This window comes from Tripterygium wilfordii, chromosome 16 (genome assembly GCF_013401445.1).
Source record: "Tripterygium wilfordii isolate XIE 37 chromosome 16, ASM1340144v1, whole genome shotgun sequence".
NCBI lineage: Eukaryota > Viridiplantae > Streptophyta > Magnoliopsida > Celastrales > Celastraceae > Tripterygium > Tripterygium wilfordii.
In genome coordinates this window covers 3,746,468-3,764,120 of record NC_052247.1, presented here as the reverse complement: position 1 = coordinate 3,764,120, position 17,653 = coordinate 3,746,468, and the positions used below count along the sequence as shown (strand labels likewise).

At 38.3% G+C, this 17,653-nt stretch overlaps 4 protein-coding genes across 5 annotated transcripts; 3 read left to right on the top strand and 1 right to left on the bottom strand.

Annotated features, from left to right (window-relative positions):
- The first annotated feature begins 629 nt into the window (after positions 1-629).
- LOC119980489 (RNA polymerase II subunit A C-terminal domain phosphatase SSU72-like) lies at positions 630-4,228 on the top strand. Its single transcript, XM_038823196.1, has 4 exons — positions 630-1,075; positions 1,801-1,946; positions 3,666-3,784; positions 3,875-4,228. The coding sequence occupies exons 1-4, from the start codon at positions 861-863 to the stop codon at positions 3,974-3,976; spliced, it is 582 nt and encodes a 193-aa protein (XP_038679124.1). The 5' UTR covers positions 630-860; the 3' UTR covers positions 3,977-4,228.
- Positions 4,229-5,479: 1,251 nt separating this feature from the next.
- LOC119981074 (extra-large guanine nucleotide-binding protein 3-like) lies at positions 5,480-11,416 on the top strand. 2 transcript variants are annotated; one of them, XM_038824063.1, is made up of 8 exons: positions 5,480-6,640; positions 6,742-6,879; positions 7,548-7,652; positions 7,751-7,933; positions 8,653-8,830; positions 9,347-9,591; positions 10,166-10,296; positions 10,428-11,416. In XM_038824063.1, the coding sequence occupies exons 1-8, from the start codon at positions 5,633-5,635 to the stop codon at positions 10,990-10,992; spliced, it is 2,553 nt and encodes an 850-aa protein (XP_038679991.1). In that variant the 5' UTR covers positions 5,480-5,632; the 3' UTR covers positions 10,993-11,416. The 2 variants fall into 2 exon arrangements, with proteins under 2 accessions (XP_038679991.1, XP_038679990.1); XM_038824062.1 differs by having other exon boundaries at positions 5,633-6,640; positions 10,166-10,335.
- Positions 11,417-11,869: 453 nt separating this feature from the next.
- On the top strand, positions 11,870-13,441 carry LOC119980416 (U-box domain-containing protein 21-like). Its single transcript, XM_038823104.1, has one exon. The coding sequence runs from the start codon at positions 11,980-11,982 to the stop codon at positions 13,291-13,293; it is 1,314 nt and encodes a 437-aa protein (XP_038679032.1). The 5' UTR covers positions 11,870-11,979; the 3' UTR covers positions 13,294-13,441.
- Positions 13,442-15,185: 1,744 nt separating this feature from the next.
- Positions 15,186-17,440, bottom strand: LOC119980599 (transcription elongation factor SPT4 homolog 2-like). Its single transcript, XM_038823366.1, has 5 exons — positions 17,250-17,440; positions 17,060-17,151; positions 16,893-16,948; positions 16,494-16,555; positions 15,186-15,474 (listed from the first exon to the last, which is right to left on the bottom strand). The coding sequence occupies exons 1-5, from the start codon at positions 17,343-17,345 to the stop codon at positions 15,424-15,426; spliced, it is 357 nt and encodes a 118-aa protein (XP_038679294.1). The 5' UTR covers positions 17,346-17,440; the 3' UTR covers positions 15,186-15,423.
- Positions 17,441-17,653: the final 213 nt, after the last annotated feature.

The following is a 17,653-nucleotide window of genomic DNA, read 5'->3' as shown; positions in this document are numbered from 1 at the left end:
CATTTTTGTTTGTCCGGTTTATGTGAATACATCGGGCCCGTACGACTTTGTATTTTTAGAAAATCACCCATCCCTATAGTACTTTAGCAGAAGCACGCTTAGCTGCGGAGTCATTATGGGATGTTGTCTTCAAAGAAAACGTGATCGTTAGTAACTGAAATTATCTATATATGTTATAGAGTCGTAAAGTGGGTTGGGTGGCACGGCCCACAGGTGGTCCAAACCCTTCATGGCCGAGCCGGCCCATCTCGTCAAATCTGATGGTTCTGCACTCTTAGGGCCCAAGGGCCTGGCCCAACAGGTCTGGCATTTTTTTAAAAATAAAAATTGATGCAAAACGGGTTATTGACTTATTGTAAAGGTTTGAATCCATTAAATTTTAAAATGGGACTAAGCGGGCTGCCCCAAACGTGCCGTGCCAGGCCTTGTGGGCCGGAAACCCTAACCCATTATTAGGTGCTGGGCCGGGCCAGCACGAAACGTCTGATCCTGGCTTCAACACGGTAATAAAAACTCGCAAGTCGCACCCCCCCCCCCCGGCCCCCCCTAAACCATTGACAATATGAGCCTAGTCCCCTTCAAATTTTAAAATAACCTCATATACCCCTAAACTTTCTTTAATATGGTAAACACCCTCTGTTGGCCAAACGGAAAACCTACCCCGATTTCCCTCCATACTGGTCTCTAATCTCTATCACTCACATAACCAGAGATTCTCGTGAAAATAAAATCCTTTCTACTTCCTTCGATCCTGTGAAAAGTTTCAACTGCACGAGTTTCCTCAGTCTTAATTGTCAGTCTCGTTCCCTCTCTTCGTGTGAGTTAGGATCCAAATCCAATAGTCCGACGGACGGAGCATCATGAAGTACAGGTACGCAATGGTGTGTTCGTCGAACCAGAATCGGAGTATGGAGGCTCACTCCCTGTTTAAGAGGCAGGGCTTCGACGTATCTTCCTACGGCACCGGATCTCACGTCAAGCTCCCTGGACCTTCCATCAGAGAACCTAATGTCTACGATTTTGGTACCCCGTACAAGCAGATGTTCGATGATCTCAGGCGCAAAGATCCCGAACTGTATCCTCTCTTTCTAATTCTATACTTTTAAATTTTCGTTAAGTATATGCGAATATTGTTTTCTCTGCTTCTCCAAATTCCAGGAAACCAAACAGAACATGTGGTAAAGCTTACTGGTTCAGTAATAGAAATAATTTTCTCAATTCTCTCTTCGTCATTTTGTGATATAAAACTGTAAAGTTCCCCCTTCTACTTGGTAAGTTTTATAATATTTGAGCATTCAATTTCAAATTTTCTATGAATTGCAAACTTTAGCAACTGATTCGATTGACAGAAATTGAATTCATTTTGTTGCTCCCCTATATAAGGTTTCCCTTTTACTTACTGCATAGTAATATTGATTATTGAATGAGAAGATAGCTGTTTGGTTTGCCCAAGCCCTGTATTCACCCGAAATATTGTTAATTTTATTAAATCCAGCCTCAGCAGACAAATCTTCCATTATAAGGTGAAAACCCCATTCCCAATTATGGTATGTTACAGATAATGTGGGACGGTGTACTATTGGTGTTGTATTCTTTAAAAATAATTTGACATTTTGACCCTTTATTATGATATGGAATGAGTTTTTAAATGGAGTACTTCAAAATGTGTTGTCTATCTTTTGCTGTACTTGTTCCCTGGTACTTGTGGGTAAATAATTTGAATTGCGTTAATGCACTTGCTTTGCAATTTTTAAATGTGTTTGTAATACGAGTAAAAGTGAAACCTTAACGAAATTTCAGTTACAAGCGTAATGGCATATTGCCAATGCTGAAGAGGAATATAGGAGTCAAATCAGCACCACAACGTTGGCAAGATAATGTTGCTGATGGTTCCTTTGATGTGGTATTAGCATTTGAAGAGAAGGTTTATGACATGGTCATTGAAGGTTGACATGCCCCCTTTTCCTTTATCTTTCTTTTCTCTTTTTGATGTCATCAATGCTAACTCTGGTGATTGTAGTATATTTGATGGAATGATTATCTGATCCCTCTGTTGTCGCCGTTGGTTTCACTGTCCTTTCTTCTTCGAATTTCTAGCACTTTCAGGTCTTACCATCTTATTGGGACTCCCTTTTGGTTCATGCGGGCTCAAACTGAATTAATTATGAGCATAATTGTTGGTTTGCTATCCTGTCCTGGGCAGTTCAGAGCTCTGATTTAGATCCCTCGATCTTGACTCTGTATAAATGGAATCTGTTAGCCCATTATAATGTCTAGTATGTGTTTTGTAAGCTCTCAAAGTTTTGAGTCTTATATGCATATGAGCATATCACAAAAATATCCTTTGACATCTCATTGTTTTGCCCTAAATGCATATCCATGAGTTAGAGCTCTGAGATCCATTACCATTACCTGCATGAGGTTGTTTATTTTCTGACATGTTTCTTCGACATCTTTTCTTGTTCATGACGTGCTTCATTATTTTCTGTTGTCTTTATCCAAGCCTTTTCTATGTGGTTGTCTTCTTTTCTTCTTCTTGTTCTTCGATAAAGGGTACCAATGTGTCATTTCTAGCCTAGTAATTTACAGTTGAAGATTAAGTATTGTTTTCCTATTAAAGCTTTTAGGATCATTTTCAGACAAGGAGTTTCTGTTTTGAAAGATAGGCCTACATTTGTTCAGTTATGTTTAAGAGTGGGGTTGAGATAGTTGTTACTAGTGGCTGAGATGATTGCGATGGAGATGTTGATTGTAGAGGAGTGAGCTGCAAGATTATGATCGCAGGTTCAAGTCTTGTTCTAGCCACTTCTTTTGAAATTTGATTTCAAAATTTCTCCTTGAAGAACCCTATTCTGTTAGAACCATCGTTGAATCTTTGAAGTTTCAGGTTTAACATTATGTCTTGTTGAAGTGTCACTTGAGATAGTTGTTACTCATTTGTGTTGGGCCTAATGGCAGGCAGTTGGATGTGAGGTTTAAGTCTTGAGAGTTGAGTGACTGCTCCATACCACAGTTTTTGAAGAGTAGTGTTTTCTTGCACTTCCTTTTTCCTTTTCTTTCTCCCATAGTTTCTTCTTAGCACCCTATTCTGGCCGGTTGAGGACCTGGTTACTGGAGGGAGGGGACTCAGTGACTAACTGCCACCCTGCTGTCTTCATATTATGGGTTCCGTTATTAACTGAACCTTTATTCTTCTCATCCTTTAAAATTTAAACTCCTATTGCTTGATTTATATCTGACTAAAAACTTCGAAGCCGCTTGAGTTCGATTTTTTCTTCCAAAATGCATGGATGTACACTTTTGTTCAATTTGAAGGAGCTTTGCTACAAAAGCCATATTTTATGAGGAAATTTCTGGTACAGAAGTATTTTTTTCCCTCAACAATATTACCTTTTCCATTCGAAAAAACAAAAGAAAAAGGAAAACAAGGATGGAATTCAGTATAAAAGGAATGTCAGAGAGCACAAAAGGGAGTAACTTCCTGCAACTTGAAAAACTGTGATGAAATTAGAAAGACTACAAATAAAGAGTTTTTTCATCTTTGTGATGAAAACTCTGGTGGTTATAACGTATATCCAGTAATTTGTACTGACTGATAAGGACTGTTTGTATACTGGATAGTTCTTTTTCGTTATCTTACTCAACTGTTGCATAAAATTGTGCAGACCTCTTTATTCGAGATCACGCCCTTATGAAAAGTGTGTTGATAATCAACTTGGAGGTGAAAGATAACCATGAGGAGGCAGCTGTAGGTGCTCGTCTTGCCTTAGAGCTCTGCCAGGAGGTAGGTACTCTGCTGTATTTAACAAATAGAAATTAGTATTCAATGCATAAATACTGATAAGAGCATTTGATGGGTGGGTTACGTTCACAGGTTGAAGCAGCTGAATCATGGGAGGATTCAATTGATGAGATTGTGACTAATTTTGAGAACAAGCACCGTCGGAAGGTGTTGTATAACATTTCTTTCTACTGAAAGATTTACCCCAAATACACCAATAGAATCATAACACTATAGTTTCCCATTCTTCCTTATAATGTCTGCAACCGATTGCTTATTTCCAACCCTTGAGAATGTATGATTATTATATTAATTAACACTTTTAGCTCAAGGAAGTCGAATGTTATTGATAAAGTTCTGGTTTGTTATGCTGGCATGAACTTATGCACTCTGACGAATAAACTATTCTTCAGAATTTGTATGCATCAGAATTTTCTTTTCATTGAACTTTGAACACTACTGCTGTAGATGATCTGTATGATTTCTTGGCAGCAGAGAGGATTGAGTGTCACTTTGTGGTGATAATGCATGAAATATGTGGGAATCACTTTGGGTGATAATAGTCTAGTTGGTGAATATCTCTGGGAGGCTTACTCTGTCGTCAGGTGAGAAATTTTTGTGTGTCGGTAAGAGTTTAGGGCCATATCGGATATCGAAAGGGAGAACTTGTAAGGAGTCGATATCGGTTACTCAAAAATGTGAAAATGTGTGGTGTTAATGTGTTATTTCATGTGGTCAAAATTCACGTGTGTGTGGGATTCACAAGACTCGCATGCATAAGTCAGGGATTTATATCTTTATAATTTCCTTTCGTTGACATTTTGTGCATGTATTTATCCATACCAAGTTACCAACCAGCCCCATATAAATAAATATTGTGAACGCAAAATTGGGGTCAAAGGTCAAACTTAGTGTACCGATAAATGACTTGATAACAAAATTTTACTCTTGTCAAACATTTGAAGTGAAATGCACATTCAAGGTATAGCTTTCAAAGCAAATCCAAGAGGCTGGCTTGGTGGTGAATAAATATTGTCAAAAACAAGAGGTGTAGCTAGCCACTTCTATGGGCCAAAGGCTCTATTGTAATTGTTTTGGATGAGGGTGATGTAGTAGAAGTTACGTAGCGATAATCACAGATTTACAATTTGTTTACCAAAATTAAAGGCCAAATTATTTCGGATAAGGGCGATGTAGTAGAAGTTACGTAGCTATCATCATAGACCTACAATTTGTTTACCAAAATAAAAAACAATTGTGAACTCCATATTCCTACAATTTGTTTACCAAAATAAAAAACAATTGTGAACTCCATATTGTTAAATAGACTGAACATCTGTGATTAAAGTTACAGTAAATTCTACTATAGGGGCCTTTAAACCTAATTGTCAATATCAGTTCGGGGTAAAATTGTAAGTAATCCCTGCAGTTTTGTGTCTCACCGTCTGATATATGTCAACATGCGGGATTCATGCTGTTTTTTAAATTCAAAAAACAGATTGGACGGTGAAATGGTGGAAAACTGCCAGCGGTTGCCACTGAACCCCAATGTTGCTTTGTTACCTGCTCCGCTTAAACAGACGACTCCTTCTCCGCATACATTCGTCACCAACCGTGACGTCAAATCTAACGGCAAAAAGCCGCCCCCCCGGACTGACGTTTTCCGTTACTCTCTCCGTTTACTTTTATTCTGCCAACTCCTCAATAATCCGAGAGACTATCACCACCAATCCACCATGTATCACCAAAACAAATATGCTCTCTTGACTCGCTCTTTCTTCTTCCTCGCTGATATTTTCTCGCTTTTGAATTTTCTCGGTAACCAAACGGAAACCGAAAACGCAAACTGCCATGGCCAACTCTGAACCGGATGAAGAGAAGGTGTGGGGGGAAGTTCTGAGGAAGATGTTGCCGGCTGGCGCTCCGTTGCCGGATGAGGAGCAGCTTGATTACTCGATCGCAGTCGAGTATGATGGTCCGCCACTAACGTACGATGTACCGCGGGTTGATCCAGTTGACATTGACTCGCTCTCGATTACAACCACTGTCTCCGATTCCGAATTATCGTCCGTCCAGGTGGTAGCGCCGATCGAGAGAAAGGCTCGTTCTCCGCTTAATAGGATCAGAAACGTCCACGTTTTTAAGGAATCAAGAGCCAGTCAAGTTGAGAGCGAAAGACTGTCGTCGGATTCGGGAGCTCAGATTAACGGGGGAAGAGGAAGCTTGGAGAAAGAATCAGAAAATGGAACACAAAATTGTGTTGACGAGTCGTTCAGTTTGAGGTCCAATTCCGTGCAACAACCACGGTTTGCGGCCGTGCTGTCTTTTAATACTGCGAGACATTCTGAGGCGGAAGAGGACGGGTACTCCTCGCAGCAATCCTGCGCTGAGGATGCAGCAGAATCGTCGGATTTTGCAGTAGCGGGAAAGAAGCGTCAGGAAAAGAAAAGAGGTGTTTGTAGTAGGTGTGGGAAAGGGAACAGGTTAAAGGAAAAAGAGGTGTGCTTGGTGTGTGATTCGAGGTATTGCAGCAATTGCATGCTAAAAGCAATGGGTTCAATGCCTGAGGGGAGGAAGTGCGTGAGCTGCATTGGACAGCCTATAGATGAGTCAAAGAGGTCAAGCTTGGGGAAGTGCTCAAGGATTTTGTCAAGGGTGTGTAGCCCTTTAGAGGTGAAGCAGATAATGAAGGCAGAGAAAGAGTCTGCTGCTAATCAGTTGGGACCTGAACAGGTTATTGTGAATGGGAAACAGTTGAGGCAAGAAGAATTAGCCGAGATTTTAGGGTGTTCCCTTCCTCCTCAGAAGTTGAAGCCAGGACAGTATTGGTATGATAAGGACTCTGGGCTTTGGGGAAAGGTGAACGGTACATAAAGTGGGCTTACTTTTCCTTTCCTTTTGATTTGTATTCATTAAGTTAATCTTGCTTTTTTCTTCTTTTTTTTCCTTCTGAATTACAGGTCGGAGAAAAGCCTGATAGGATAATTAGCTCAAAATTAAACGTTGGTGGCAAGATTAGGGCAGACGCTAGCAATGGAAATACAAATGTTTACATCAATGGCCGTGAAATCACCAAGGTTGAGCTTAGAGTGTTGAAGGTACTTTTGTTTCTTATTAATACTGCCCAACTGGCTGCTAACTTACCGTAACATATTCTGGGCTAACTTGAAACTTGCTTGAATAGTTGCCAAGACTGTTATCTTTATAATACTAGAAAAATCAAGCCTGGATGTTCAAATTTATATGATGAATTACATTTGGTGACGTTCCTTGTGCCAAACTGGTTTGATCTGTATATTATAGGTCTACCTGTCATGTATGGGAATGAATGCATGATGGTCATAAACTAAAGGAATCCTACTTGTTCTTTTCCTTGGATTCTCTGGTCCATGCAAATAGGAAGATGGACCGCTGCTTAGCTTTGCTTCTCGATAGTGGCTACACATAGATATATTGAGCATAATTTGATTATGTGTGAGTGCCTAAAAATTTCCTATCTAATTTTGATTTGTGCATTGGGGGTGACTTTTAACTGATTAACCAAATGATGTTAAAGGTGGGAAATGATTGTTATTGTCTTGGTTTGCTCCATACATAAACCAAAATTTTGCTGGTTTTAAACATGCGGTTTTTTTTTTTGTTTCTTTGTATTGTTTCTGTAAGGAGTGTGATTAAACAACTTACATTGATTTTGCGGTGCTTGAGGTATTGGCATATTTCTCTATATTGTTTTCTAGATGTGTCCTTACACTGCTTTCCAATTCAGCTAGCCAATGTCCAGTGCCCTCGAGATACTCATTTTTGGGTGTATGATGATGGTTCTTACGAGGAAGAAGGACAGAATAACATTAAGGGGAACATATGGGGAAAGGTTCTTTCATAAGCTCTTACTAATTCCCTTTTATTCTTTAAGTTAGACAAATGGGTTTGGATTCTTTTTATACTAGAAGTTTGATTTTTGGTAGGCAGGCATCTACTCGTTTCATTTGTTCACTGCTGTCATTACCTGTACCTCCTGGAAATCGCAATGGATCAAAAGATGATCAAACTACCTTTTCGGGTAGGTTTGTGCCTGAGTATTTGGAGCAGGGATTTCAGAGGCTTCTATTATTTGGATCAGAAGGAGCTGGAACCAGCACTATTTTCAAGCAGGTTGTACTTCATATTTTAAATTTATTTAAGTGCTGACTTCATAAAAGTTTGTGAACATGTGTTAAATATTTCCTTGTTCTTTCTTGGCCTTGAATATGCAAATGTTTAATTCCTGTCCTCCTATTTGTTTGCTTATTAACTGCGGTACTTCTTGATGCTGCCTTTGCAATGGTAAATATCCTTTATTGCCTAATGTTTTCTTAGTATTTCACATTTTCAATAATTTTTTTTAAAATTCAATTATTTATTTCCTTTGTTAGTTTCTTTTTTTCATGGTTGTCTTTAATTCCAATCCTATTTTCCACATGTTGGACATCTATGCTTAGGTTCATATGCTATTTTCTTTGTCTTTAGAGCATTCTATATATTAGCTTGAGTATTTCCAAACAGTCGAATTTTTATATGGATACTGATGCAATCAGCACAGAAACGAAAATCCAGTGTCTCTGGTGATGGAAATTTTGCAGAACACTACATTATTATACTTTGATGCTTTGTTTGGTAGAAGAACCTATACTTAATGAGTATCAAATTTTGCTGGGTTAATGACCTTTCTTGCAAACTATCATGCTTGCCAATTTGATATTTTCTTTGCCATTGCTATTTCTTCACGTGACGACCATGTTCAATTTTCTGATGTGCTCTACTTATAGTACATGCATGTTCAATTTTCTGATGTGCTCTACTTATAGTACATGCATTGTATTTATGTGGAGCAGGCTAAATTTATGTATGGGAATGGGTTCAATTCAGAAGAGCTAGAGAACATCAAGCTCATGATTCAAAGTAATGTATACAAATATCTTAGTATATTACTTGAGGGGAGAGAGAGGTTTGAAGAAGAAGCTTTAATGGAGAAGAAAGCCAATACTTCGGAAGCTGAAGTATCTGACCAAGGTATCAATATCCTTTTGTTCTTAGCTATACCTTTTCCCATTTTTTGATGGAAATATATCTTGCTATGATCCAGTTGAGCCAAACAGCCGCATCATGATATCTATTTTGTGATATGTCTACTTCTAGATGTATAATATTTCTACATTTTTTGTTACCTTCTAATTCATGTTTGCTTTATGTTATTTTTCTTGAGTTTGCATTTGCTTGGTCAAAGAATTAAATATTGAATCTCAATTACTTTACTGCTTCAAAGATAGATATGTAGTACATGCTATTATGTCAGCTAGAGAAATAAGAAGATGACGATGATAAAAAGCATTAAGGATGGTCCATTGCTTGAGATTTGTTATCTATAATTTATTGTTGCACTGGGGTTTCTTGACCATGATCAATTCCCTTGGGGGAACTCTTTAACTTTCCTAAATAATAAATAGGTTTTAACATGCGAATGGAGATTATTCTGCTTTTGATATTGACTTGTCACTTCGTGGCTAACCGTGAAATAAATTCATTCAGGTGAAACAGGAGTTGATGAGAGTAAACAATGCATCTATTTGATCAACCAAAGGTTGCACCATTTTTCTGACTGGTTACTGGATATCATGGCTAAGGGAGAGTTAGATGCATACTTTCCTGCAGCAGCACGAGAATATGCTCCTATTATAGATGAAATATGGAAGGATCTTGCCATTCAGGAAACATACAAGAGAAGGGAGGAATTGCAACATCTTCCTGATGTTGCCAAATATTTCTTAGATCGGGTATGCCTCGTCTTTACTTGAAAATGAACGTTGGAGTTTTCCTCTCTTCTTCCTTACACAGTATCTAAAATTCTTTTGAAATGGTTATTGGCATCTATCTGCTTACTCTAGGCTGAAGATATGGATTAGATTTTTCCAATTTTTATCTGGCATGTCCTGCTGCCCACACCCTCGTCGAGAATCCATATAAATTTAATACAATCTAGGGAGGGGGGAAGGAAGGGGTGTGAGCTCGCACGAGAAACATTGTGATCTGCATCTGTAGTTGTAAATCTGAGTTATATGTCATGATAAAATCCAGATTATTATGTGTAAAATGCGATGGCATAAGGAAATTGGAATATGAAACTGACATGGGATGTCTGTCTAATGACAATTGGCTAGAATTTGTTTTCAAATTTTAGCAATTAACTGTTTTATATTATGTTCTCGTGATTTAATGTGGCATAAATTGCTATTTGTCTCGCTGATAGTATATCTGCAAAGCTGAAATTAATTGTACTTCTCTTGGAGTACAACTCTATTTCATATGTCCTTTTTCACTTATATGGAGGTGGTCAATGACTTTGAACAGGCTGTTGAAATATCATGCAATGAGTATGAACCTACAGAGAAGGACGTCGTATATGCTGAGGGAATCGCTCAGAGCAATGGTCTGGCATTTATCGAATTTTCATTCGAGGATAAAAATTCCACGTTTGAGACGTACGATCAAAATTTTGATTGCCCTCCTCCCTTGAATAAGTAACACCTTTACTCTCCACTTCATTATTTACCAGCATTTTGATAATTGAACTGTATTTTATTGTGCATGCTAAAATTCTGTTCTGCAACAGGTATCAACTGATTTTCATCAATTCCAAGGGACTCTATGATGGTTGCAAATGGCTAGAAATGTTTGAAGATGTGAGGGCGGTAATATTCTGTGTTGCTTTGAGCGACTATGACCAGATGTGGGACTGTGGTGATGGTGCCCCTCAAAATAAAATGCTGGCCAGCAGAGATATGTTCGAGAGTTTGGTGAGGCACTCTTCCTTTAGGGATGCCCCATTTATTCTTTTGCTGAACAAGTACGATATCTTTGAAGGCAAGATTAACCAGGTTCCTTTGTCCACTTGTGAGTGGTTCAAGGACTTTAACCCTCTGAAACCCCAGGCCAATGCCGCATACTACTATGTGGCAATGAAATTTAAGGAACTATATTCTTCCATTACCGGCAAAAAATTGTTTGTGTGGCAGACTAGAGCCTGGGAGCGCACTTCAGTTGACGATGCCTTTAAGTATGCGAGGGAGGTAGTAAAGTGGGAAGAAGAGATGGATAATAATATATATGGAATAAATGGGGATGCTTCATTTTATAGTATGGAACTGAGTTCCTCTCCGTATATAAGGCAGGAATAAAGTACAGTGTTCAAGTTCCTCTCTGCAAAACCAGCATTGCAGAATGAATGCTTGGGAGCTCTTCATAGCTCTGAAAACTTAATTGGGTTTGTTTCTCCATTATTAGCCAACTGAGCGAAGGAATGGAGACCGACTTCAGGTTGGCTGCGCTGAGTATGTTATTGGGATTGGGAATGATAACTGGTTTCTAACACAAGATCATGTATAGTTGGAAACTGCAATTTTTGTAGGATGTCAATTGGTATGGCAATGTTAATTCTTTTTTCAGCGTCGATAATGTCGGCTTTTTCGGATTCCTGGATTGATATTGTATATATCCTTATTGGTATCAACAGTGTGCCAACCTTGTTGCAGGTTGATTTCGCCAACCAGTATTTGTAGACTAATCAATATGGTAAAAGTTTGTCTTGGATGATGATTTTCTCATTTGACTGTTATCAATCAACATAATGACCTAATATTATTAATTTGTTGCTAAGACTAGTCAGTCGGGTCAACAACCCTAAAAACTCTCAATTGCTGACCCAGTTTTGATTCATGAAATCTTTGTTTACTTTCAAGACTTTCAATTTTGCCTAAATTTGTTGCTTCTCTTACCGTTTCTCATTTGACAGTTAGATTGTGAACCTTTTCCAGATCTTCAACGGTCAATATTCAAACATTCCACCCCCTCATTAAACAAAACTAAATAAACAGAGAGGATCCTCTGTTTCTCAATTTGAACACTTCTTGTATTCGCATTTATTTTTCTAACTCCGACTCGTTTTTAAGGTCTCATCTTTGAACACCGTGTCTCAAAAGTTTGAATCTTTCACGTCCTTCTCTTCTTTTCAAACCATGCACACACGCCTATATATATATATATATATCAAACTCCCTCTTCCCTAACAAGCAAAGAAAGCGTTTCTTCTCTGTTTTTCTCTTCTGGGATTGATTGATTAATTTGAAATTCTTCTTCTATTTGGCTTTGTTTTCGATCTCTTGCAAATGGTTTTTGGTTGGAGAAAAAGGAAGAATTTCTTAAATAGGCAGAGAAAAGGTGATGTTGATGCAGAGCTTGTGATTCCTAGCCATTTTCGATGCCCAATATCGCTTGATCTCATGAAGGATCCTGTCACATTGTCTTCTGGCATAACTTACGACCGCGAAAGCATCGAGAAGTGGCTTGAATCGGGAAACTTTACGTGCCCTGTAACGAATCAGGTGCTGAGGAGTTTTGATCAGATTCCGAACCACACTCTCAGAAAAATGATTCAAGAATGGTGCGTAGAGAATCGAAAATTCGGCGCTGAAAGAATCCCAACACCGAGAGTTCCAGTGACCGGGATTGAGGTGTCGGAGATTATGTTCGGTGTCAAGGATTCAGCGAAACGTTTGGATCCATGTGGGTGCTTGGATTTGGTGAAAAAGATCAGAACTTGGGGGAGTGAAAGTGAAAGGAACAGGAGGTGCATTGTGCAGAATGGGACTGGTGGTGCATTAGCAGCAGCATTTGATGAATTCGCGAAAGATTCATACGAGAGAAATGAAATCGTTTTGGAAGAAATACTGTCTTGCTTGAATTGGATGCTACCATTTGATGCTGAAACCCAAAATTACTTGGGATCCAAGGATTCATTAGGTTGTCTGGTTTGGTTCTTGAGAAATGGAGGTTCTACTTCAGTGAAGCACAACTCCATTGTTGCCTTGAAAGAGCTTGTGGAGATTCAAAGGCATGTGGAAGCACTAGCTGGTATTGAAGGATTAGCAGAAATTCTGTTCAAGTTCATTCAACACCCAATTAGTACTAAAATCACCAAATCTTCTCTTATGCTAAGTTTCCAATTAGTTTCATTCAATGACAAGATCAGAAAACTGTTTGTCCAAATGGGTTTGGTGTCATTACTCCTAGAATCCATGATTGATACTGAAAGAAGCATCTGCGAGCGAGCATTGGGCGTTCTCGACAGGCTATGTGATTGCAATGAAGGAAGAGAAGAAGCATATAGAAATGCTCTGACAATTCCAGTTCTTGTGAAGAAGATATTGCGCGTTTCGAATTTGGCCTCCGAGTATTCAATTAGTACAATTGGGAAGCTAATCAAGCATGAACAGAAGAAGAACAATGGCGATGGATCAATGATCTTGGTTGAAGCTCTTCAAGTTGGTGCATTTCAGAAGGTCTTGTTGCTATTACAGCTTGGTTGTGGAGATGAAACAAAAGAGAAGGCAACAGAGGTTTTGAAATCCATGAATCCTTACAGGACTACACTGGAATGCATTGAAACTGCTGATTTCAAGAACCTCAAGAGGTCATTTTGAAAGATCATAAAGGAGACTGTGACTAATTCTTCTTCTTTTTGATTCATTAATATTTGTAAATGTCAAGAACAGTTTTGTAGACTCAAACTATTTCTGTAATAAATGGAACAAATAATAAATATAGTTTCTCCAATTAATTGTTTGATGATCCTTCTAGTAATGGTTTTTGTGGGGACAATTCCAATTTTTTTTAAAGGATTTCTTTTATTAGGAAATATTGGAATGGAAATGAAATTTTCTACTCAACATTAATGTAGACGTTCAAACTTGTTCATACTTAAATTTCAAAGGTGTGCAAGAGAGGAGGACTTGGTGTTTGATCAATTCAAATCATGTATATCAATTCAATCCCTTAGTCAAGATGGTCGAGGCATATACTCGAATTGGATGGTAGCTAAGTTCAAGCCCCCACTCCTGCTTACTTACCCAAAAAAAAAAGGTAATGAGATTCAAATTCAGGTCAGCCTAACAACTCAAAATAATAGATAGAGTTAGAGTCGGGTTCCTTTTTTTTCCTTTGACAAAATGACCACGTGCTTTTGACTCCACAGAATATTTAGGTGCATGAATTACCCCGGTCCCCTAAGCATTTAACCACGTGTTTTTGGCTCCACTGAATATTTAGGTGCATGAATTACCCCGCTCTCCTAAGCATTTAACTATGTACTTTTGACTCCACAAAATATTTAGGTGCATGAATTACCCCACTCCCCCTAAGCATTTAAACACATGTTTTTGGCTCCGTGGAATATTTAGGCGCATGAATTATCCCGCTCCCTTAAGCATTTTGATAAGTCGCAGAGTGTTATTGCGAACAACCAAACAATAAGGCAATGCAATATGTGAAATATTGTCCAAAGTTATAGTTTGAACCAACTAAATACCTATAAAACAAGTTGGACAATATTGGAAAGGGCACATGCCTAATGTGTTTTAAGACTTTCAAATGAATATGCCAAACATGTATGCATCACCAAAACTCAATATGACAAAGAAGACAGAACTTCTCACAGCACATAATGTAAATATTACTTGACAGAAACATATATAAACCACTTTTTAGTGATTTCTAATACAAGCATGATTTTCACATGCGCAATTAGTTTTGGGTAGAGCACCATTTGAAGTTGACACATGCAAAACATGAGTAGTTGGAACTCAGCCTAATTAGACCCACCTTTTGTTATAAATTAGGATAAAATAGTACAAACCAAACAACACGTGAGATATTGTAAGTTTTGGACCAAGATCCGTACGGCTTTGTCTTTAATCTTTATTTAAAAATGCATTAACATGCGGTGAGGTTGGTCTATCGTCATAAATCACATGGTTGGCTTATGCCAAACCGACGTGGGATTTTTATAATCTTTAACACTTTCTGTCTTCAAAAAGTAGTCTATATTTCTGTGCTAACAAGAAGATGGTAGAGATACACAGAACTATGCACCAGTAGCAAAAACAGAGCAAAATATAACACCACCCAAAACAGAACAGAGAAGACCTAGGAAAAAATGCCCCACATCCGCTTATTTATGTATGTGTGTGTTTGAGTATGATCTCACCTGTGGTGATTTATCAAAGCTTTATAGTTTATCCCTCAATTCCTTTCCTTGGACAAGTTTTGCATAATCCATGCATCTAAATTGTTGATAAAGGCCTGGCTTCACTGGTGCTATTAGCTCCGGCAAGGGTTCATACAGGGCATTTAAGTTGCTAGGAAAAAATATTAAGAGCATCGTTACACCAAAACCATTTTAATCGGGTAATACAGTTGCCGCAAAGACCGAGCAGAAGAGATGGACTTTTCAGCATATTTTCATGTTAACACACATCCAATAGTTTCTTAGAGACTTAGAAATCGACGACAACATCAGCAGAATGGGAAGCGCAGATAAACACGAACTATTAGTTTCCTGCAATATGTAAATTTTGAAATATTCAAACATCACAGGTAAGGCAATGATGCAAACTAAGCTGTTCCTACACTGGATCAAAACGGAAAAGCTAATTCATACATGCTTGGGTGGAACATATTGCACCTGTGTAAATTTTGAAATATTCAAACATCACAGGTAAAACAATGATGCAAACTAAGCTGTTCATACACTGGATCGAAACGGAAAAGCTAATTCAAACACGCTTGGGTGGAACATATTGCACACGTTCATCTTCACATAAATTCTGCAAGAAACCAATGAAATGATCAGTGTACATGTGCAATGAAAATATGAAACCCGAAAAATATACACATGCACATCGTACATAAAAACAACATCAGTCGGCTTTCCAATACCTAGGCTAATACCCTGTAAGTTAGTCATGAAGGCCTTTCATTTTCATAAGTGATTCCCACGATTAAATATGGTCTTTCATAAGGTGGGTTTATGTGAGGACAAGCAAGAAAAAGAGGCTTCCTCATCTACATGCTTCACTGGCCTAAGGCACTTTCCAATCTAAAACTTGAAATGAATTATAAGAAGTATATAAACAAGGTTCAAACAAAAACCTTTCTACGCTGCATTTAAATAGGTCATGGCAATTATATTAACTCGTTTTCTGTATCTAAATATTCCCATAAGTCCACTATTAAAACATAACCAATTGCAATTTGCAAGTCATCAATCAAAGATTAAACAGTCAAATCAAGATTCTTCCATTGCGGGTATAGGAAGGCATGGACATGCGCAGCTATAAACAAGAAGGTAGCTTCAAACTATAGCAGCAACATTTTACTTTTCCCAAAATTTATCATTACTTTAAGAGATTAGTTGTATTAGTCATAGTTAAGGTCCCATTTTTCCTCTATGTACCCAGTCCATGAGATGGATTTTAACCTTTTAAGTTGCAAGCACACTAGATTTGCCATTGCCCTAACACTAGTTTTCCTTTATTGTTAAAATGGGATGGGGGTCTGAACTTCTACCATCAAGACAAAGTGGCAAGGAGCTAACCGCTGGACCAGTGTGTGCAACTCAAAAAAATGCTATCCCAGGGAATTGCTAGCAATGAAATATGTTGAACTTCTAACCAAAATGTTCAAAGATCAAAAGACGCAGACAGATTGATCAAAATAAAAGTAAGCAAGTGCAAGACAATTTTAGATTGACAACTCATTCTACTATGGAATCTTCCTAATTGAATGCTATTCGGTTTACATAAGAAAATTGATATCAATTGCACTTCCGGATGGACATACAAACCTGCAAATCTTCCGGAAGAGTCTCTGAGACAGCAAGAGTATAGACACCAGGTACAAATCTACCTGCAAAATGATTGGAAAGAAATCTTGGAATCACCATTAGAAGAGTTAATTGCTAGATGCACAGGTCACAATAGCTATGCTAACAATAGGCATTCATGAATTGATAGTGTAAAACCCTTTAGACAAGCTAAGGTAGGAGAGAAGCGTTCAGATACAAAAGGAATATTTACCACCATTTGAAGGATAAATGCAGAGATATTCTGAACCCTAAACCCTAGTACAAATTACTAAACCAAGACTAAAACATAGTGACAACGAGTCAAGACATAAAAGAAACATCTACACCTAAATGAGAGTCTATCTAGTAACACAACAGCTATAATGAAAATTAACATACCAATTCGCAGCCAACGAGCAGCCCAGCTTCTACCTGGATCCATGACTGAAATTATCCTATAAAACCCAACGAAATTAAAAACAATTTTATGCAAATTGTGGCTCAACTTCTCTCTAATTTATGAAGGAAACGGAAGAAACAATTGGAATGCACGAAGATTTCCATACCCATTGAAATTAGGGGTGGTGCAATCGACAACACGTTCGTTGTCCTCTTCCATCTTGAAGAAGGGACAGTTCTCGCAACCCGATTCTCTAAACTGAAACAAACCCATCAAAATAACCAAAAAAGAAAACAAATTTCGTAAGAATCAGCACCTCTTCGTTAATTCGAGAGAAAAGAGAAGGAGAAGGGCACCTGATCGTAGGTTTTGACGAGACGGCAACGAAGGCAAGCCCTCAACTCATTACCAAAGCTTGTGGGTATTTGGGCTGGTGGTGCAGCGCTTCCCATCTCGCCTTCTTTTCCTTTCTTTCTATTTCTTCTCTCTCTAAAACAATCAATTCAGCAGTCGTATAGACGTCGAGGAGGATGAAACCAGTGCTCACCGGTTGATGAGAATATACTGATGTCTTTGTGACGAAAATACTTGGGCTACGAACTGGAAGCCCATTACTTCTTGGGCTTCAACAAAGCCCAATGAGGAATCTCCTTGACTAGTATTTACTATTTATTTAGTCTTTACTGGTCTGGAAAGCCTTTTATTACAAGAAACCAAAGATATTCCATATATTTGGATCTTCCCCCTTTCCTAATAATTT